This window comes from Sinocyclocheilus grahami, unplaced genomic scaffold (assembly GCF_001515645.1).
Source record: "Sinocyclocheilus grahami isolate Dianchi unplaced genomic scaffold, SAMN03320097.WGS_v1.1 scaffold543.1, whole genome shotgun sequence".
Taxonomy (NCBI): domain Eukaryota; kingdom Metazoa; phylum Chordata; class Actinopteri; order Cypriniformes; family Cyprinidae; genus Sinocyclocheilus; species Sinocyclocheilus grahami.
This window is the reverse complement of record NW_015505722.1, coordinates 889,325-911,756: the sequence shown is the minus strand read 5'-3', so window position 1 is coordinate 911,756 and position 22,432 is coordinate 889,325. Positions and strand designations below refer to the sequence as shown.

General features: G+C 37.3%; 3 protein-coding genes across 3 annotated transcripts in view; 1 reads left to right on the top strand and 2 right to left on the bottom strand.

The window, feature by feature from the left end:
- The window catches only part of kif21a (kinesin family member 21A), a 65,185-nt gene extending 57,349 nt beyond the window's left edge, over positions 1–7,836 (bottom strand). Inside the window, exon 1 of the mRNA XM_016238548.1 lies at positions 7,548–7,836. Within this exon, the coding sequence (XP_016094034.1) occupies positions 7,548–7,591 (44 nt within the window). The 5' untranslated portion in view covers positions 7,592–7,836. The remainder of the gene's footprint in view (positions 1–7,547) is intronic.
- Positions 7,837–10,663: 2,827 nt separating this feature from the next.
- Positions 10,664–21,155, bottom strand: slc2a13b (solute carrier family 2 member 13b). Its single transcript, XM_016238583.1, has 12 exons — positions 20,841–21,155; positions 20,602–20,761; positions 19,385–19,590; positions 19,187–19,295; positions 17,943–18,106; positions 17,731–17,851; positions 16,906–17,031; positions 15,662–15,780; positions 15,420–15,572; positions 13,434–13,597; positions 12,091–12,159; positions 10,664–10,746 (listed from the first exon to the last, which is right to left on the bottom strand). The coding sequence occupies exons 1-12, from the start codon at positions 21,079–21,081 to the stop codon at positions 10,738–10,740; spliced, it is 1,641 nt and encodes a 546-aa protein (XP_016094069.1). The 5' UTR covers positions 21,082–21,155; the 3' UTR covers positions 10,664–10,737.
- A 37-nt stretch (positions 21,156–21,192) lies between these two features.
- The window catches only part of lrrk2 (leucine-rich repeat kinase 2), a 54,155-nt gene continuing 52,915 nt past the window's right edge, over positions 21,193–22,432 (top strand). Inside the window, exons 1-2 of the mRNA XM_016238547.1 lie at positions 21,193–21,202; positions 21,264–21,343. Of these exons, the coding sequence (XP_016094033.1) occupies positions 21,193–21,202; positions 21,264–21,343 (90 nt within the window). The remainder of the gene's footprint in view (positions 21,203–21,263; positions 21,344–22,432) is intronic.

The window sequence follows — 22,432 nt, the reverse complement described above, 5'->3', positions numbered from 1 at the left end:
AAACGACCAACAACAAATACAGGAACACACAGTAGTGTACTGTATATTTGAGTAAAATCAGTAACAACAGCACTTCAGACCAGGGGTGCGTTTCCCAAAAACACACCCCAGATCATTACTGCCATTCAAATTACCAATGAAATGGTTTACTTTCCATCATGATAAGCAATATGATGTATTTGTTCTTGTTCAAATTACATTATCAAATAAAGTGACATGGATTCAGCAGTGATTGGAAGGTTACTGAACTAAAAATACAAAGATGAACGTGATAAGGTGGAAACTAGCAGTAAGTCTAGAGTAACGTTTGCATTCCATAGGCATTGAGGCGTGATGTGTTGACAGAAGCTCTCCTAAAAACCAACACTGATCCAACAGCACAGTCAAACACCACTCTCAACATCCAGTCTACATACATCTGTTTTAAAAACATGAACACATTTGATCATGCCCCCTCACTGTTCCTGTAGTTATCTCTTACCTCAGTGACCCATAATGAGAAGAGACTGAAACGCATTTAGAAACAGTATATGATGACATCTTAGCTTAATGTGCTCTAGATATAGACATAGATTGGACTTTAAGTGCAGCACACGACCCAAGTGTTTATTCATAGACATTTGAGCTTGAGGGAATTTGATAGAATGAAGTAAAAATTGGTTTAAACCAAACAAACAGATACACAACGAAAAGGCACAGAATGCAAGAACTCAAGCATGCAGGAAGTGAAGCGCATTTCGCTGGGTGTGGTGAATGTGGTAAAACTACCACATGTCTGTTCTGCATAATATTGTTGCTTTCTAGACAAACTACAATTACAGAGCAGAGATTCCGTTCCTGCCGCAAACCGGGAACATGTCCACATGCGGCTGCTGCAGTCTACGGGTGCATAGTTCCTGTGTCTGAAGGATGTGACCCTCACTGGGGTCACCATAGACAAACTGGAGAGGTCTCCATTCTGTTGACACATCAGCTTCTGCTCAAATGCATAACATCTAGAAAAAAATGAGTACCAGTGGAAATAACGAGAGACGTTCTCTTAGGTGGAAACACCATGTTATGTTATTGGAACATCAATGTTCGTCAATTAATTTGGGAATTAGACATTTTAATTGAATAATACAATATTATTATCATCTATACACCGTTCAAAGGTGTCTGTAAGCTTTTTTGGTAACACTTTGCAATAAGCTTCCTTAGTTAACCTTATTTAATGCATTAACTAACAATGAGAAATACATTTGCAGACCTGCCAACCTTACCATCAGTGTGACGGGACAGGACACAGGGTTTTGGTTAAAGAGTATATACATTATTTTTTTTTAGAAAATGACAGATGGTTTCACTAGATAAGACTCTTATTCCTTGGCTGGGATCTTGTCGAGCCTTTTGAAGCTGCACTGAAACTGCACTTTGGATCCTTCAACCCGTTGATCTCCATTGAAGTCTACTTAAGAAAAATCCTGGAATGTTTTCCTCAAAAACCTTCATTTCTTTGCGACTGAAGACAGAAAGACATGAACATCTTGAACGACATAGGGGCGAGTAAATTATCAGGAGATTTTATTCTGGAACAGAAATGGAGCGTAGCGTTAGTTCTGGCAGGTCACGATAGTCAAGCTCGCATCAGCTGATCCACGTCTACCTATAGGAATACGACGCCAATCATAATTCCCTTTATAAGGACCTTTCAGTCATTATTCAGCAGCTATCGCTTCGCTCCGGAGCTAATCAGATGGCGAATTTCACCTCTATAGGATGCGTTCAATAAGGAATTTTGCGACAAGGGTTTATTTCCCACAGAGTATCACCAGATTCAAGTTCGTGAACTTGAAAGCGAACTCGCCGCGTTGATTGATTGATAAGTCGATAGACTTGCAAGTGACCTGAGCGAGCACCGCTTCTCACAATTGACAGACTTTTTGCCCGCAATTCATCGCTGAAGTTGTGCTAATGTGACTGCATCAACAACACTTTAACACAAGATCTGCTTTCCCCGCTGGACGAAGCAAGATATGAAAAAGCGTTAAAGCATCCACATGACAACTGGCCATTTCACCCTCTTTTCATCTCTGAATGTCTTCACGAAGCTAAGCTAAGTTTCTTATTTCATTCTCATTGCCTAATGCTATGTTGTCAAATATGCTATCGTCAAATATTGCTCATTGTTTAAGGCTAGTTGTTCAGTAACATGTTTGCTAGGCATGCTGTCGTATTTTGACACGCTGGTAACATTACCCAGTTAAACTTACCACCACAGCGAGCCTTGTTTTAAATATGTTGTTTAAGGCTGTCTGATATGAAATAGGCTTGCTGCTTCAGGCTCATCTAGTTTTGGGAATGCGGTTTCATTAACTTATCCGACTATTATTTCTAACACGCTGTGATTTAGTCAGTGATATGCTGTTGCTTAAAGCTATCGTTAACGTGCTTGATACTTAACGTGCAGTATGTAGATTTTTGCTACTAAGGTTATTAATGCAAACGTTTATCTGGATAAGGGCAAAATGCCTGTTGCCTAAATTTCGAGTACTGACCTTATGCTGTACTGCATTAAAGGGGCATGTTGCTCTTCTCAGCTGCTTATTAAAGAAGAGCACCCCTTCGCTGCTTCTCTCTTCTGTAAGGGCATGCTGCCCCAGTTTATGCCATTTCAAAAAGTCTTTGCTTTAAAGCTATTGGGATTTTGCTTACTTGTTAAGGCTTATCAAGTGTCAGTATCGTGTTTGTTGCTAGACCTGCTTGTTGCTTTAAGCTATTGGTTGTTACTGCAAGTGCTGGTATCCGGGTAAACTTGCAACAGCAAGAAGCTAATGTTGTTTAAGGCCATCTAACTGTTCTTGAAATATGCTTGCTGCTTATGGCTCATCTGGTTATTGGGTTTCTCTGACCACTGCAACATGCTGTGATTAAGCAAGCAACATGCTTGTTGCATAAAGCTATTGGGTGTATTGGTAAGGAATTTTGTCTATACGCACGTGGGTTATCAGATTGGACTTGTATCACAATGAGCGCAAATGTCAATGGGAGGCGACAAACCTGTACACTTATGAGTTGATTTATTGAGTTATATGCTGTTTTTATAGAGTTTTTAAATGGATGCTAAAGCTTTAGGCCAGGTAGAATCTGCGATCTCTGAACCAGTTCATTTGCTCGCTTCTACGGCTGCAGTACGCTGTGTTTGGTGCAAACTGGCAAAGTAGACTGCAATTCTAGTGGGTTTTCTGCATCTTTAATCTTTCAGGTACTACATTAAAGGGGTTTGCTGCTTATAAAGAAGAGCACCCCTTCGCTGCTACACTCCTCCAGTAAGGGGCTTGCTGCTCTTCTTAGCTGCTCATAGCAGAAGAGCACCCCTTCGCCGCCACTCTCCTTCCGTAATGCATTTTAGGTTAGATTGCTGTCAACATGTGGTTGGGGGGGCGTTCGGCATATGGTTTGTTTTGGGGGGTTATTTATGCTCTCCCTGCTCCTATCCATGCTAGGCTGCATGGATGTGCAGGGAGTGTTGCCCAGAACAGAACTACACCCCCAACCTAAAATGTATGTTTATTGTAAGTTATCTTTGACGATAGTGGTCCTGACAGAAATGGAGCGTAGCGTTAGTTCTGGCAGGTCACGTTAGTCAAGCTTGCATCAGCTGATCCACGTCTACCTATAGGAATACGATGCCAATCATTTCCCTTTATAAGGTCTTTTCAGTCATTATTCAGCAGCTATCGCTTCGCTCCGGAGCTAATCACCCACCTCCATCCCCAACTCCTCCTCTCATCCAGACAGTACTTGGCACTGGATATTTCTTCTCGAGTCAGACCATTGAATTATGTTGATATATAAAATAATCACTTAGAACATTGATGATATCTGCTACATTAGTCATTAATGTTGGTTCTGTTCAGTTTACCCTTGGGGGGTTATTTATGCTCTCCCTGTTCCTATCCATGCTAGGCTGCGTGGATGGGCAGGGAGTGTTGCCCAGAACAGAACCATACCAAACCCAACCTAAAATGTATGCTAATTGTAATCTTTGACGATAGTGGTCCTGACAGAACTAATCCTTTAAGGCAGTATTTTAGAGTAAAAACTGGTCATAATCTAACCAAAACTAGGACGATACTCATATTTTTCTGTATGTCTGTCTTTAACTTCTTCATTCTGCCAAAAAAAAACAAAACACTTACTACAGTACAGTACATGGTTAAACCATGGTAAACGCTGATTTATAAACAATTCTCATCACAAATCAGAGGAAATGTTGGTAACACTTTATTTCGATAGTCCACTTTAGACATTCTATTAACAGTAAGTAACTTTGCAACTACATGTCAACTAGCAGTTAGTAGAGTATTAGTAGACTGTCTGCTTAATATCTTCTAACACTTTCTTTGTCAACTTACTCTACTAACCCTAAACCTACCCTAACGGTCTACTCTGAGAGTCAGTAGACATGTAGTTGCAAATTAATGAGAATTAGTTGACATGTTGTTACAAAGTTACTTATAGTTAATAGAATGTCTAAAGTGGACTATCGAAATAAAGTGTAACCGAAATGTTTGCGCATTTTGCAGTCAAGTGCACGTTACAAGTGGCACAAACTCACACCAAATGAGTCTGTGTGGAGCAGCAGTGAAGTGAGCCGCTCCGAGACGGAAAAACGCAGCGTGTGTGAGCAGTGAGCACAGACCACGCGCCTGAACAATTCTGGAACTCTTCACTCTGAGACAGCACATCAAAATATTTTCAAATCACTAAGCCATATAGGGATTTCGATTTTATTTCAATTTATTGTTTAGCATTTTATAATCTGCATGGCAAATTACCAGCGTACTTTGAGGTCAAAATGCGTACAGGTTGGCAGGTCTGCATTTGTTACAGTATGTATGAATATTTGATAATGTTACTTAATAAAAAATACAATCATTCATTGTGAGTTCATGTAAGCTCAGGTTCATTAAACAATATACATTATTGGCTTTTAAAATGGATTAGTACATTAACATTAACTAAGATTAACTGATGCTTTAAAGGAATTTTTCATTGTTGGTTCATGTTAACTAATGGAACCTTATTATAAAGTGTTACCAATTTTTTTAATGTTTTTTTTAAAAGAAATGCACACCAAGGTTGCATTTATTCGATAAAAAAAGTAGTAAGAGTAGAAAAACAAAAACAGTAATATTGTCATATGTTATTAAAATAATATTTTACATTTTTTGTTTTAATATATATTTAAAAGCAAATTTATTTTGAGTTTGGTGCTCAAGAAACATGTTGCTCTGCTTAATATTTTTGTGGAAATGGTGATTCTCTACTTTTTTTTCAGGATTCTTTGATGACTTCAGGATTCTTTGATTTGAAATACAAATCTTTTATAACATTATAAATATCTTGACTGTCACTTTTGATCAAATAAATTAACTTGCTGAATAAAAGTATTAATTTCTTAAAATATGTATATTTGAAAAGTTATTCTTTTGTCTTTCTGTTGCTTGTAATTTGTTATTTGTTAATGTTGAACTTAATAAATATATGCTGCTTTTATGTTGATATTAAGTATGTTTTGTTAAACAGGCTACGCATTTCTGCAAACACTGTAAACATGGATTTAATATTTATTATGAATGTGACATCAGTGGACTAACTAGATTAACGTGAGGAAGGACATCAGAGTCGTTTCATCTGTATCTGTGAGTCATGAGAGCAGGGCTTTTATTTCTTTACACAATGACATTTGCTCATGCGAGAGCTGCTGACTCACTGAAGAAAACGGCACTGTCATCCACAGCTGCCTCTCTGACCAACGTCACATCTATTGTACTGCACCCATATGTGCGGCGCTTTATTTACTGTATATAAATATGCAGTATATCCATACAATGAGCTTGTTTAGTAAATCTGTCAAGCATCTCTACTTCAGTTAAAAGCTTTGTAAACTGGTGTGAATGGTGTAAAAACATTAAAAACACACACACACACAGTATCTCACAGAAGTGAGTACACCCCTCACATTTTTGTAAATATTTCATTATATCTTTTCATGTGACAACACTGAAGAAAGCTCCATGTCCAAGAGGGTTAAGGCAGTGCTGGAAAATAATGGTGGTCACACAAAATATTGACACTTTGGGCCCAATTTGGACATTTTCACTTAGGGGTGTACTCACTTTTGTGGCCAGCGGTTTAGACATTAATGGCTGTGTGTTGAGTTATTTTGAGGGAACAGCAAATTTACACTGTTATACAAGCTGTACACTCACTACTTTACATTGTAGCAAAGTGTCATTTCTTCAGTGTTGTCACATGAAAAGATATAATACAATATTTACAAAAATGTGAGGGGTGTACTCACTTCTGTGAGATACTGTATATAAAGACTAGTATTTGTATGTATATATTATATTAACGGTCATTTGTGTTATTGTCAACCTATATGGGTTTTTCAATGGATGCTGTTGATATCATATTTTAATAATCAAAGGCTGTGAGATTTTGAAACGGTCTCAAATTTACCAGTTTGGTCGATAAACAGTATCTGTTCTGTGGTTCAACTTCCCATAACAGAAAACAGTCCAGACACTCACACTGAAATATAATTATTATTAGCTAGCTGATTTTATTTGACTTTGTGACCGGTAAACAACAAAAAGCATCTCTGCAGACTTCTGAAACGCAACAACGGGCTGATCACAGATCTAACGAACAAATTTGTCAATAAATCGCTTCTTACATTGATCATCTGTCAGTCAACTGTCTACTTTTAGCACAGAACTCCACTCAAACCAGTGACACACACACACACACACACACACACACACACACACCTGAAACCCTTAGCACTAAAGTAACACTTCTGGTTGAAAAAGCAACAATGTCATTGTTACGTGGCTGAAGCTGATGTAGTAGTATGAATATAATCCAGATTTTTATTACATCAATTTACTGCAAGTCACAAACCCTCTCCCGTGGCCTCATGGGATAGTGAAGTGTCCATCAGTATCCTGCTGGAAGTAGTAGGTCATCCGGGTACTTTTTCCCTACTGTGTTTTTGAAAAATATGACATTTTGGCATACAGATTTTCACATACTATATTGTAGGGAAGTATAAGATTTCGTACAGGGAGAGTTTATATGTGGCGTTGCTCCTGTTTGCCCCGCCTACTCTGAAATCTCATTGGTCCAAAATCACAACAACATAACTGTACATTACACATGAAATATCCTGATTGGCTGTTCTTTTATCCCGAAGCGCAGGATTTTCATCATAGACAATGCAATTATTTGTTGCTGGAAACTTGCGATTGTTGCATGATTAGGACACGGTGTTACAGTAATAGAAATTTTATTTGACTAATTTTGCAAACATACATAATTTATCATATAGCCTAATAATAACCAAGGAGTGGAAACAAATCTTAATTTTTTTATGCAACCCATATTTTGTTTTCTTATTTCCAGGGTGAGATCTGAGCCGCACATGTGCATTGGCTGCAGCAGGTGACAAGTGCGTGAATGCACATCAGTAATGCACACTAGTCCTCGTGCCCTACCTGAGCGCCACCCGGACTGTGCTCTCGTCCTGTCCGCTTGACATGATTCAGATCTTCATCGATCGATGGATCGCACACCAATCCGATCAATCCTGTAAGTGCGCAGCAGCTTGAAGGCGGTGAGTGAGTGCTCGGCTCACGCACGCGTCGGCTCTGCCATGATCAAGGCGTTGATCTGCATGCAAGCGACGCGCTGCGGTCACGCGTGATCATTCGCTCATGCGTTCGGCCAAACTGCGATCCTGTACGCGTCCCGATCTCATCTGATCTACAAGCTCACTACATGAAGTCCCAGCCGCAATGCGTCACCAAACCACGCCTCCTCGAGGACCCCTGGAGGGTGACGTCATCACACGCATGCAAATCAGTCTATTCGGCTTGTTATGATGAGACATAAAAGCAGTAGACTCTAGATCAGGGTTCCTCAAATCTTGCCCTGGAGGGCCAATACGCTACAGAGTTTAGCTCCAACCCTGATCAAACTCACCTACCTGTGATTTTCTAATGATCCTGAAGACATTGATTAGCATGCTCAGGTGTGTTTGATTAGGGTTAGAGCTAAACTCTGCAGGAAAGTGGATCTCGAGGGCCAGATTTGAGGATCCCTGCTCTAGATATTCTAGATGACTTTATATTGTGGATATATCTGCACAGATGCACTGATATGCTTATTTCCTTTTCTGTCCTCTGAAGTCACTTCTGTTCAATTTATTGTGAACCTAATTATTTTATTTGGTATATTTAATACATAAAAGTATATAATACTACTTATAATAATAACTATATATATATATATATATATATAACAGTAGAAATAATTGTCATTATTTTGTTAATTTGATAGATATTGTATTATAAATAAATAGATGTAAATAAATATATATCCCACAGTAACTGTATAATTGTTGGCTTTTTCATTGGTCTTCTGAGATAACATAAGCATAAAAAATAATTAAATTAAATTAAATAATAAAAAGATGCTCTGCATAGTTGCAAACTACAAGTACACACACAGCTATTATTAATCATTTGATGACTTACTATTCATTATTTGAGTTTGAGTAATAATAATAATAATAAATTAATAAAAGACGCTCAACATAATTGCAAACTATTGCAATTACACACGACTGATATTAATTCCATTATTAAATACTATGAATTGTTTTGAAGTTTGAGTATATTTTCATGCATTAGTGGCTAGGCCAACATAAATTATTTTTTTATATAAAAGAATAATAATAACAATATAATAATAATACAATCAAGTAAAAATGTATTATTATATTATTAAATATAATTTTATTGTCAATATACATATTTATAAATGTATATATATATATATATTTGTGTTTGTTTTGTATTAAAAAGTAATGATAACACTACTTAAAGCCTTTATGTATAATGCATCATAAAGTTAATCATAATATAGGTTGTAAAGCATTATATCTTTTCATAAATAATTGTAACTAAAGTTAAAGCACATTTTAATATTCAAAGGTTTGTTTGTCATGTGTTTTAATGAATTATACTACAATAAATACTAACAATAAATAGATAAACTGTAATAATAACAATAAACTGTGGATACATGGATTCATGAAATCATACAATGCATTATAAGGTGCATTACAAGGCACAATTAATGCATTAAAACTACTTTTATAATGCATTATATAAAAAGACTTTTAAGTGTTACCAAAATAATAATAATAAAAATGCCATATTCAATATATGTCTGTGTGTTCATGCTGTATCTGATGCAGTGGTGTTGTGCGCTCTCATGTGGTAATGCTCTGTTTTTCACCACAGTCTTGTAAATTCATCTGTTTTCTGAGCCAGGACGAATGCATTCAGACATTACAATAAAATAGCATTTGTTTATTTAATCTACATTTCAATTTTAACTTTAGCACACATTTTACAGGCTACTGGGGAAATCTTTCTACAGTAAGTGGGTCTGGGGGAGTGTACTGTAGTAAAAAAGTTCTCAAGTTGTCACAGTTTCATTTAATAATTTCCTTTAACTCAATGCACTTTCAACTTGAATTGACTGTGAGTGCATGACAGTGCTGTAACAGAGGTGAAACAGTTCAGCACTGGAGCTCGAGGGTCTTGACCTCCTGCCAAACTGTGTCCAGTTACTCGCTCTCACATTACCAGAGCCAGCCGACAGCAGAGACACACATAGTACAGTATACAGGACGCGTTCTATCAATACAGTACACTACAGTTTGCCCTCACGTTTGAGACACATTAGAGCAACATATGCCATGTTTGTTGTAAGAAAACCAATGCACTTACACACAAACACAAAACGATTTTTCTTCTCTTGCTTCCTAATCTAGTAAACCTGGCATTGGATATTACAAATATTACTTGCTGTTTGATGAATTGCTTTTGTGAGTCACTTCCTGCTAAATATACTGTATACATGTAAATGTGAACATAAAATAAGCCTATTATGAAATGTAGGTGATTTTAAGCTAATTGAATAAAATGAACAGTGAAAACTGAATCAGAGGGTGGTGGATCAGTGTCCTGCTTTGGGCTAAATGAGGGGTACAGAGGTCAAAGAGGGTCAGATTGGGACAGGACTGAACAGGTTTCAGCCTGGCGGAGCCGAGACCACCAAGAGACTTACACAACCAGCTTAAGAACCATTCAGAAACATTAATTCATCTGAAAATATACAAATACAGAATTGCACAGTTATCAGCAGCAATTTCAGCTTCATAGAGTCTTCTCAGGAACAGCATCTAAATATAAAATGTGACTAAACTGCCTCAATGATTGACAATGAGTATCTTGTCTTTCGGTTTATAACAGAACACAGAATCAGAAGTAATGAGAACAGTACACTGAAAAATTAAATAGTGTATGATTAAATGAATTACAAAGAAACAGCAAGTAACACACTGAATTAAACAGGATATGTTTAAGTAGAAAGGCTGACATTTTTTTTTTTTTGTAAAACATACTCTAATAATCTTCCTTATACTTTTTTAACTATAATATCAGTATCATTAGGTTCATAAATGTTTAGAGCAGTGCCAGAGGAAAAAGATATCAAAACTACTAAAGTAGAAAATTCACATCACAAATGAAGCTGCTTTATAATGGAAAATCATCATGTGATTCTACAATTTGATTATTTCCATTAAATGAATCTTCAAATCAAAGGTCATCATTACTGCAACTGCAGCAGAAAAAAAAATTGAATAATAACATCAGTTGAGTTGACTCGATCTCTTATGTGGTGCAGTCTGAAAAATTTGTTTTCCCCCCCCACACAACACAAAGTAGATTGAAGCTCTACTAAAATCTTTCGATTACAGCAGAAAATAATTTTAAAGGGGTCATATGATGCGATTTCAATTTTTCCTTTCTCTTTGGAGTGTTACAAGCTCTTGGTGCAAAAAGAAGATCTGTAAAGTTGCAAAGACTAAAGTCTCAAATCCAAAGAGATATTCTTTATAAAAGTTAAGAGTCAGCCACTCCTACCTAAAACGGCTCGTTCTAACACGCCCCCACATATCTACGTCACTATGTGGGATGATTTGCATAACGCCAGCCACCCAAATGTTCACGCAAAGAAAGAAGGCATAACTTTATTGTTGCTGTAGTATTGTTGTTGCCGCTGCCGCTATGTTGTGAAGACGCTGTGTGTTTCGTTGTGAAAGCGAAACTACTTTGTTTGGTCTTCCAAAAGAGGACACGACTACAAATCAGTGGTTAAGTTGTATTTACAACACTGTTCCAGAACAGTTCAACCCAAATATTCAGATGTGTGCTGTGCATTTTATGGAGGACGAGGACAGTTTCCTGGGAGAGTAGACTACAATGCCGGTGTCTGTTGCAATAAAGTGGGGCAATTCCAACTTTGCAAGGACAGTCTGGTGCTTCTGACTCACAGACTGTAAGTACGTTTTTTGCCACTGATGATTCAAATGCGAGTTTTGGGCAGTGTAGAGTAGTGCTTGTTGTTTGTCATTTCTCTGATCACAAATGCAGACAGGGTTTTATGTTTACGCGGCACAATGCAACGCAATGCGTAAAAAGACAGAATAAGTCATTATAATGCGTAATTATGTCCCCACTGGATGCAACAAATGCCTCGTTTATAATGGGTTTTAATGTTTTTGTCTCGTCGCTCCGGCCGGGACAAGGCATCACAGTATGGCAATGGGCGTAACATTTCCGTCACACGCTTGAGGTATTCGGCCAATCACAACGCACTGGATAGCTGGCCAATCAGAGCACACCTCGCTTTTCAGAATGATGAGCTTTGTAAAAATCGACGCGTTTCAGAAAGGCGGGGCATAGAGGAGAAACAATAATGTACAGTATGTGGAAAATAATGTGTTTTTTAAACCTTAAACCGCATAAACACATTTCATGACACCAAATAATGTTCTTTTTAGCTACGTCATATGACCCCTTTAACTTGTTCCCCAGTTTATAAAAATAAAAACAAGTGATAAAGCAGTATGTAATCTTATTTGCAGTGTGTAAAAGAAACTCATTGACAGTGGATACTCACTGATATGTAGGAAATTCTGCTCTCTGGTTCCAAAGTCGCACAGTACAGAGCTCCCAACTCCAAACGGGGCTAAAACATCAAACACTGCCAGCTTCATTCAACAATACCAGATCTACAACATCATCATCATCAGTCACCAGCACCATGAGCCCGCATCCTCAAACCACACCCACAAATCCACCTGAAGGAATAGTTCAGCCACAACTCTGCCATTATTTATTATCAGTTTGCTGCTATTTCTTTATTTTAACTAATTGTACTTATTTTATTAATAAAAAAACACATACATTTATATTTTGTACATATAACTTTTATTTGTTTACGGTGCTTTTTTTTGTGTGTCCTTTTTGGAGTTTACAGCTCATGCTCACTATTAAACTGGTCACTGCATGGAAACAAAAACGTGAAGATCCTTAAAGGCATAGTTCACCCAAAAATGAAAATTCTGTCATCATTTACTCACCCTCATGCACACACACACACTGAAGAAATGTATAAATGTTCCATAGTATGTTATGGAAGTCAATGGGACCTGAAACCATTTGGTAACCAACATTCTTCAAAACATCTTTGCATACAGGTTTGGAATGACATGAGGTAAGTAAATTATGAAAACATTTTCATTTTTGAGTGAACTATCCCTTTAAAACACACACACACACACACACACGCACACACACACACACACACACACACACACGTTTAGAATTATATGAGGGGGACAGAATTTGTGGGTGAATTATTCCTTTAATTCCGGAGTCAGACAGCGTGTGTCTAAAAGGAATCTGAATGTGAGAATAAGGGCTTTTAAGAAAAAAGAACAGTTAAGGTTTTAAGGAGTGTTAATCATGACATTATTTTCACTTTTGTGTGAAACATTCATTCAAAGTTTAGAATCAGAATTTCTACAAGATGAATGTACAGCTCTATACACCATGAAAAGAACAATCTCTATTTGTTCTGTCTCCCAATAGTTTAATAAAGTATATGCACATGGGTCGCACTCCAGAGCACTTATTTGGATAACAATCTCACTTCCTGATCTCATGAATCCAGACAGCCTTTACTTAAGTAAACAACACATTTGTCTGTAACACTACTAATCTGTACTTGTGCAAACACAATCACTGCAGAAATATAAAATGATCTTCATAAAATCTCATGTGCTTATCAAGCATCAATATAGTTAAATTGACACATTTAAGTTTTTGAAACATGAGTCAACTAGAACGTTGAATCTCTGGAATGGGAACCACAGCATCCCTCACACCATGAATCATCTTCATCAGTATCTAATCATCATCAGTAACGTCTTCATCAGAGTGGTAGTTTCCTCCGTTTACCCGGATGTAATGAACGCTCTGACTGCCGCCAGCTCCACAGCTGCACAGTTGTCTCCCAAACAAAGGCTCAATCTCCTCCAGACGCAGACCCTTGGTCTCCGGCAGACAGCCCACCACAAACACAAAGCCCAGCAGAGCCAGACTGGAGTACAGGAAGAACGCACCTGGACAAAAGAGAAATTTACACTGAAATAAATAAAAATTATACAATTTTCTCATTTTCTATAGACACATTTTGGCAATAGTCTATGTATAAATGTAGATTATTTATTAGCTGATTATTATTAAATTGTGGCCAACCAGCTTAGGCTGGTTTTTAGCTTTTTATTTCCCACCGCAGGGAAGCATCATTACTACCATTAGGGTTAGTGATTTGAACAAACCTCTAAAGTATTAAACATTGGTGAGTAAAGCATCATTTGTGCTATGGTTATAAATTATCCGTGAACAACCACCTCGAACACCCTAGCAACCCCAAAACAATGCTCTATCGCCACTCAGAACACCCAAGGAACCACTCATAACAGTTTAATAACTGCATAGCAGCTCACCAAACACACTCAAAACACCTTAGTAACAACTCCCAGTAACTCCCTAGCAACCCTAGAGTGACACATTAGCAACCACCCAAACACCCCATCAAGTGCATTGTAACTACTCAAAACAACCTAAGAACTGAATGACAACATGCTCAAAACACCTTAGTAACCACCCACCTAGTATCAGAACCAATGACCCAAATGCTACGACTCGAACACTGTAGCAACTGCATAGCAACACCCTATCAACCACTCAGAACAACCAAGGAACCACCAGAACAACTAGAACACCCTAGCAATTCCCCTGAAACTGCAAAGCAACATGCAAGCAACCAACTGAACACCATATCAGCAGCATAGCAACTACTCAAAACAACCTAGCAACTGCATGACAACAACTTTAGCAATGCTCTGGCATACACAGAGTAGTCTAGAAACCACCAAGAGCACCCAAGAAACCACGCAGAACAACTATGCAACCACGTGACGACAATCTTAAAAACCCTTTAGCAACCTTAGCAATGCCCTGGAAACTACCCAGAATGCCCAAGCAGCTACAATGCCCTAGAAAAACCTAGCAACCACATAGCACCATTCAATAGACACATTTCGGCAGTAGTCTACAGTCAGGATGGAATAGTCAAGCATTACTAATACTACTGAACAAACATAGGCATTAAACTTTACTATGTACAGAACAGAATTGTTTGTGCTATGAACATGAATGATCCACTAGCAACCCCAAAGCAACACCCTAGTAATAGGGCTGTGCAAATAATCAAATGCGATTTTCATGCGCATTTTGTCAGTAAAGCCGGTTCTGTGATTAGTAGTAAATCTCCAGCACGTGCTTTCAGATGGAGCGGCATTTATTACACAGAGCCGTAGTTCACTGACAAGCTACGCAATATCGCGTTCATAATTGGCAATGAATTGCCTGCGATTTTGAACGCAATTTTGCGTAGCTTGTCAGTCGTGAAAATCACATTTGATTATTTGCACAGCCCTACCTAGTAACCACTCAAATACTGTAGTAACCACATTTTAGCAACACACTATCAACCACTCAGAACACCCAAGCAACAACCCAGAACAATCTAGTGAACTGCAGCCTACAAGTAACACCCACCCAACTATAACACCCTAGCAACCGCAAAGCAACATGCTAGCAAACACCCGAACACCCATTGTACTCAGAACAACCTAGCAACTGCATGACAACATACTAACCACCTAACTAGAACCCCGTCAACTGTAAAGCAACACTCTAGCAACTACTCCAACACCCTATTGAATGCATAGCTATCCAGAACAACCTTGCTGCATAGCAACCACCTAGCAACACCCTAGTGAGTACAAAAGGGCAGATTGTAGCTGCTGACGGAATCTGTACAGTACCTAAATACAGTTATGGTGATCAGTGTCGTGTGTGTGTACTGTGTTGTACCGTAGTATGTCAGGCACTGGGCCACATGGAGGAAGGTCAGAGACACAAGGACGTTACAGATCCAGTTGACCCCCGCAGAGCATGCGTTCCCTGTGCTCCGGGCCCACAGTGGATAGATCTCAGAGTTCACCGTCCACGGCATAGGACCCATACCTGCTCCAACACACAACCCAACATCAGACATCAGGCTTTATGGTCATTAACAGTGACTTTAAGCTCCAGTGAACTGAGTGAACTCTCACCTGGGGCAAAGAAGGCCAGATACAGAATGAGACCCAGCAGAACAATCCAGGAGTAAGATGTTGGGCAGTAGTTATAGGCCCAGAATACACCTAAACTCTCCTGTGTGCCATTGGAACACCTCAATGAATATGAACAAGACGAGACTTACTGAAACATTTAGGTTAACATTTAGGTTAAAATTATATTTATAAATCATAAGCAAAGAAGTGCACTTTTGCATAACCCCCCCTCCTTATTATGGAAACTGACAGCTAGTGGTTGAAATGTATACTACAGTCCAAATTAACAATATTGGACCTCCTCCTCAGACTCGACACTCATGCGGGTTGCCAGATTGAGGACACACAACAGGAACGAATGCAATTGACAATGGAAGGAGATGAGCTTTACGCTGTAAGTTGCAGAGTTGATTTATCTGCATTTTAATATGATTTTGGTCAAAGAGCTTTTTATATGGATGCCGATGCTTTTTAGGTCGGGTAGAGTCTGTGATCTCTGACCCAGTCATTTGCTGGCTTTCATGGCTATAATACAATGTTTTTTCCACCAACTGGCAACCCGGGGTGTCGAAATACTATTGGGTAAACTGGCAGTGGGCGGAATCACACAGACCAAAATGAAAACAGGCATTCCGACACGGAACTCACATTTCAAAATAGAATAACAGATTGTATCATTGTTTTTTTAAAGAAACAAGTATGTGAACTTTGCATGTTTCCTAAATATCTCAAAATATTATGTTTTTTTTATGCTTTAGTACAGTCAAAAAATGTCTTCTTTCTACAGGTTATCTTAAGGTATTTTCCATTGTTTTAATTTTTGTGTTAGTATAACATTATAATACCATGCATATTTTTACTTTTTTCATTATTTAAATAAGAAACCAATCCAATGTATAGTTGACATTTAAGGCTTAATGCTGTAGAGAAGCAATAAAAGTTTTTCAGTTTCAGTGTTTTCAGCTTGTTTATTTTCATATAAAAATATGGCATGCAGTTTCTTTAAACAATGGTATAAACATCATTGAATGTAAATTGTGATAACTGTAATTAATAATCGCAATTACAATTTCAAGGGAATAATCGACAATTATGATTTAAGTCATAATCGGGCAGCCCCACATGCAAGAACTGTTTTTATTTTTAAATATACTTTTAAAATTTGAAGTACACTAAAAGTGCACATTCAATAGAATTAAGTGCACTTCTTTTAACAAGGGCAGAGATATCTATAGATGTATTACCTGCCCGCTGCAGCTGCCTCAGTGCTGGCCGCGTCTACAGGCATACATGAGGACTCAATCACGACTGTGCCATTCTTCCCGTAACAGAAACCACAATCTGGATTCAACATGCAGGATTCACAGAGCCTTCAGTGTACAGACAGAAACAAACTGCAGTCACACTCGTGCACTAGATTTATATATGTCAAGTAGCACATCCAAGATCCAGAGTTTATGGAGCGCAACCGTCAGACTCCTGAAGTAAAAATCCCATTAATTTTTCCACAGAGAGATCGATTTTAATAAACAGTTACATATAAACCTTTCAAATCACAGCTCTGAGATTGTTAAAGAGATAGTTCACACCAATATGAAAATTCTGTCATTATTATGTCATTACTCACCCTATGACTTCGTAAACAATGACAACATTTTCCTTTTTGGGTGGAATATCCCTTTAAGCGATGATATAAGCTTCTGTAAAAGCCACAAGTAAGTGTGATTTAAACATTTTTACAAAACTGATTAACAGTGTAACTCCCGCTAAATAACTACACTACCCATAATCCTGAAAAGAGCTCCACCAATCAGAGAAGTCGTTGTCACCACAGGAACGAGAAAGCGCCAGAAGAGCTCAGCGGCGTATTCCCACTTTATTGTAGATGATTTAATCGAGTCTCTTACACTCTCAAACTACTTTTATATTTGTATATACTTGCATATTCTGAAGTTATCTTCAAATATATTGTATGGTATTTTCATTGTCTTTTATTTTTTCTTATTTGCATAGTCCTTATTCCCGTAAAATCCATAGGTCGATCTAGACTACTAAAAGGCACAACTCACCCATATGTAATGCAGGTGGAGTTGTGGAGGGAGGGGTCATTGGGGTGAAAGGTCACGGGTGGAGAGGCCTGAGCCGAGAGCAGGAAACCCGCAGCGAGAACCATCAGACTTACAGCAGTACCTGAGTCATGCATAGCACACCGGCATTACAACACTACATACTTCAATCTGTCAGTGAGAACCCGTGTTCATGGCTGTGTCTGAATCATCACCTAGTATGCTGCCCAGAGTCAGCTTCCTGCGGCCCACCCTATCCACGAGCCACACGCCTACTAGAGTAAACAGGAAGTTAGTGAAGGCTGTGGCAGCAGCCAGCCAAATGGCCATCTGATCATCCTGTACTCCAGACATCTGCAGTATGGTGGCGCTGTAGTACCTGCAGCGTTCAGAGAGATCATTTGATTCCCTTAAAATAGACAGTACTGTTACAACATTAGTAACTGGAGTCCTAGGTAATGTTCAAAATTGAATGCTACCACACTAATAAAGCTCTTTCCACAGTGCGCAGTATATATAATGTAGACGGTATGCACACAACTTTTGAAAGTTTACACTGTTCTATATTATTTCACATACTATGGAGGCTTGCAACTTTTTATCTCATAATTCTGACTTTTTTTTCTCAGAATTGCGGATTAATATCTTGCAATTGAAAGTTATAAACATAATTATAAGTTCACATTTCACAATTGTGTGTGTGCGTGTGTTTTTAAGGTAAAGTAGAGGTAATTTTTTAAGGTGAAGTTAATTCGGACTTTTTTCTTACAATTCTAACATCTGTGATAAAAAAGTCAGAATTATAAAATAAAAAGTTGCATTCCAATTCTGAAATATACTGTAGCCTTAAATTACGATAATGCAAGTACGATAACGACAACAATAGCGTTAACTAGGGATGCACTGATTGGATTTGTTTTGGCTGATACTTATACCAATTTTAACAAACAACTATTGTTCAATTAAGATACCGATATATGTCACTTGCTCACTTATTTAACTTTTTTGATCATGCGTTACGTTAGCAAAGTTCAAAAATGCATGCATTAAGGTAATCTAGCTAGTTTACTGCTGATGGCAATAAATTGATAAAAAAAAAAAAAACATCTGATAAATACTGACGGACGATACATTGGTGCATCACGGCTATAACAATAACGCCACAGAGGAACGACAGCTTTGGAATCACTTTCAGAACTATTTTTCTAACTGATGAATGATAAAAATATTGACAGCCAATCAGAATCCACCTCACTTTAAAGGGCTTAAGTATTTAAAATGGCAAACAACAACATGACAGCGCACGCTTATAATAAACAGAACGTTATCGTGTGGTGTTGTGGACGCTAATATACTTATCGTTACAGTTATTGTTCATAGTGTGACCAGGCCTTAGTCATATTACAGGGAGTCATATGGATAAAGTGTTGATAAAGTCAAATGTGTTCTAGTGACCTACATGACCGTATTGATTCCTGAGAGCTGCTGGAACATCTGTAGGCCACAACCCACGATCAGAGCACGCCGTGTTGGAGCGAACGTCAGGATACGCCACAACACTGGACCCTCTGGAAGATAAGCAGTCACAATTTCAGAAATAGAAGATATTTCCTGAACTCAGCACCATGTGTGTGCTGTGACGTCTGCATGATCTCACCTCCAGCATCAATCTTCTCCTCCTCAATGCTGCTCCGTATGCTCTCATACTCTTCATCCACATTTACACCGCCACGGATCCGCCTGAGCACCAGCCGAGCATTCTGGGTATCTCCTTTCTGCAGGAGCCAGCGAGGACTCTCCGGGAGGAAGAGGAACCCCAGGAACTGCAGCGCAGCAGGAACAACTGACAAACCCAACATATACCTATACATGAACACAAAAATAATTCAAAAATGATTGCAAAAAACCAGGTCCTTATGAAGCACATTTGTACCTCATTTTTATCTCACATTCACATTCTCTACTTCTCCAGCACAATGTCTGAATATGTCTATTTTTAATAATATTTGTAGTTACATATAAATGTTTTAATACATACAGTATTTAGGTATAAGTAATATGTATGTGTGTATTATATGTATGTAATATATTTATATTGTTATATGGTGGTTGCCAGGGTATTGTTATGCAGTAGCTGAGGTGTTCGGACAGTTTTTGTTGTTTTATGTAATTATTTTATACATATTATATATATATATATATATATATATATATATATATATATATATATATATATATATATATATATATATAACGCACCAGTGTTTGTTAACTACAACTAAATATATTAAAGTTTGTTTATGTTCATTGAGCAATAAACTGGAAATAAAACTCAAAAAATTTAATAAAATAAACAGAAATAGATGAAAATCAATCAGATGACAACTTAAATGAAAATTAGAAATTATGCTTTGGCAACTAACTGAAATAAAATAACTTTAAGTTGAAGTAATAAAATTACTAAAATTGATAAACAAATTATTAAAAATAACAAAACCACAAAACAAAATTACAAAAATGTAAACAAATTAAAATTGAATATAAAAGCTAATTCAAAATATCAATAAATTCTATGATAGTATTTAAATAAGACTAAAATAACACCGTAACATCTCTCCCCAAGCGGCATGAGCCACTGGATTCATTTTTGTATATTTTGTATTAGTATTGACTACTTATTAAATGTAATTTGCATATATTTTATTTAAAAATAAATAAATTAAATTATTCATTTTTAAGTTTAATTATTAAAACTTTATTTATTTAGTTTGATTGTGTTGCAGCAAAAATATACCAGTAGCACAATAAAATCTGAAAAAGAAGATTGATAATGTTTTATGAAATTTAAGAGGTAAAACTTCCGTTTTTACTCACCTCCAGCCGTCATGGGGCAGGTAGCTAAAGACCCCATCCACCACGCTAGCTACGAACTGGCCACCGGTGATAAACAGGGTGTTAATGGTGACCAGCTGACCTCGGAGTTCAGAAGGTGAAACCTCAGCGATGTAGACTGGCACGGTCATAGATGCAATTCCTAAAACACAGGACATAAAAAAACGATAAGGCACACAAACTGAATTCAAACAGTTTTACATACACTGTATATGACTTACCTATCCCGAGCCCAACCGTAAGCCTCCCACACAGAAGAACCTCTTTGTTGTGTGCGACGCTCAGGATGATTCCTCCAGCAGAGAAGATGAAGCTAGCGAGCAGTATGCAGATTCTCCGGCCGTAAAGTCCGTTGAGATACCCTCCAGCCAGAGAGGAAACGGCCGCGGCACCAACAGTGACGGACACCAGCAGCTCCTGCCACAGAGAGCTGAGGTTCATCTCCCTCTTGAGCAGGAGCATGGCTCCAGACACCACTCCTGTGTCATAGCCAAACAGGAATCCACCCAGAGCTGAGAAAAAAGCCAGGGTGTAGACGAAACACGGAGAGCCGTGCTGGACTGAGCCGTTCTGATGTGTGGACGTGGGCGAGTCATGCTCTTGGTTGTTGGCCTGAAGACTTGTGTTCTTCTTTTGTCCTGCAGTTGAGCTGTTTGCCGATCAAAACGTCCATATGCCTCTGATGCTGGTGTTGTCATCGCATTTCAACAACATAGTCCAACAGGTAGTCATCTTTTATTTTTCCTGGCAAATGCTTAATAGTTCATCTGAAATTCCAACATTCTGTCATCATTTGAATGCCCTCTCATGGTGTTCCAAACCATATGACTGTCTTCATACTGTGGAATGGAAAGGGAGATATTTAGAAACATTTTCATGCTGCTCGCTTCCATATAATGGAAGTGAATAGGGACTGAGACTATCAATCTCAAAATGATAAAAAAGCACCTTTAAAACAACATAAAGGTCACGTCATTTGCACAGTTCGTGTGTTCATGTTTATTCCAAGTTTTCGGTCATTTTGAATTTAAATCATAATTTGTTGAAAATCCCATTTGTGCTTGGGCACACTCTTAAAAATAAAGGGTTTCATAAGAGTGCCATAAAAGTAGCATTTTTAGTTCCGCAAACAAACTTTAAGTGAGCAGTTTTTAAAAGAACCATTTTTTATTCTTAGTGTGAAGAACATTTAAAATCATCATAAAAATCTAAAGAACTTTGTTTTTCTGAAAAACATTTTTTGTGCAATAGAAAGGTTCTATGGATGCTAAATGATCTTAATGGAATCTTACACGGTTTCATTTTAAGAGTGCATGCTCAAATGTGAAAAATCGTCTTTGAAATCAATGATAATTATTTGTTCTAAATTATTATTTTTTATTTTATTTTATTATTTAGTCATTTAGCAGACGCTTTTATCCAAAGCGACTTACAAAAGAGGACAACAGAAGCAATCAATTGTAGTATTAAAACAACTAAAAACAGATCCAAAACTAAAAGCTAAAACTTTATAAATGCTACTTATACACATTTTAAAAATAAAGAAATTAAATAAAAATGACAAATGCATACAACAAAATTTCAAAACTTAACATTTAAATGAAAAACCAAAAATAAAGTAATTATAATTTAATTATAAATGTAAAATTATTAAAATAAAAATTAGATTAAATATATGATTAAAAAGAATATATACAAATATAATATAAATATAAAAATAATATATTTTATATTATTCTATATATATATATATATATATATATATATATATATATATATATATATATATATATATATATATATACACACAGTA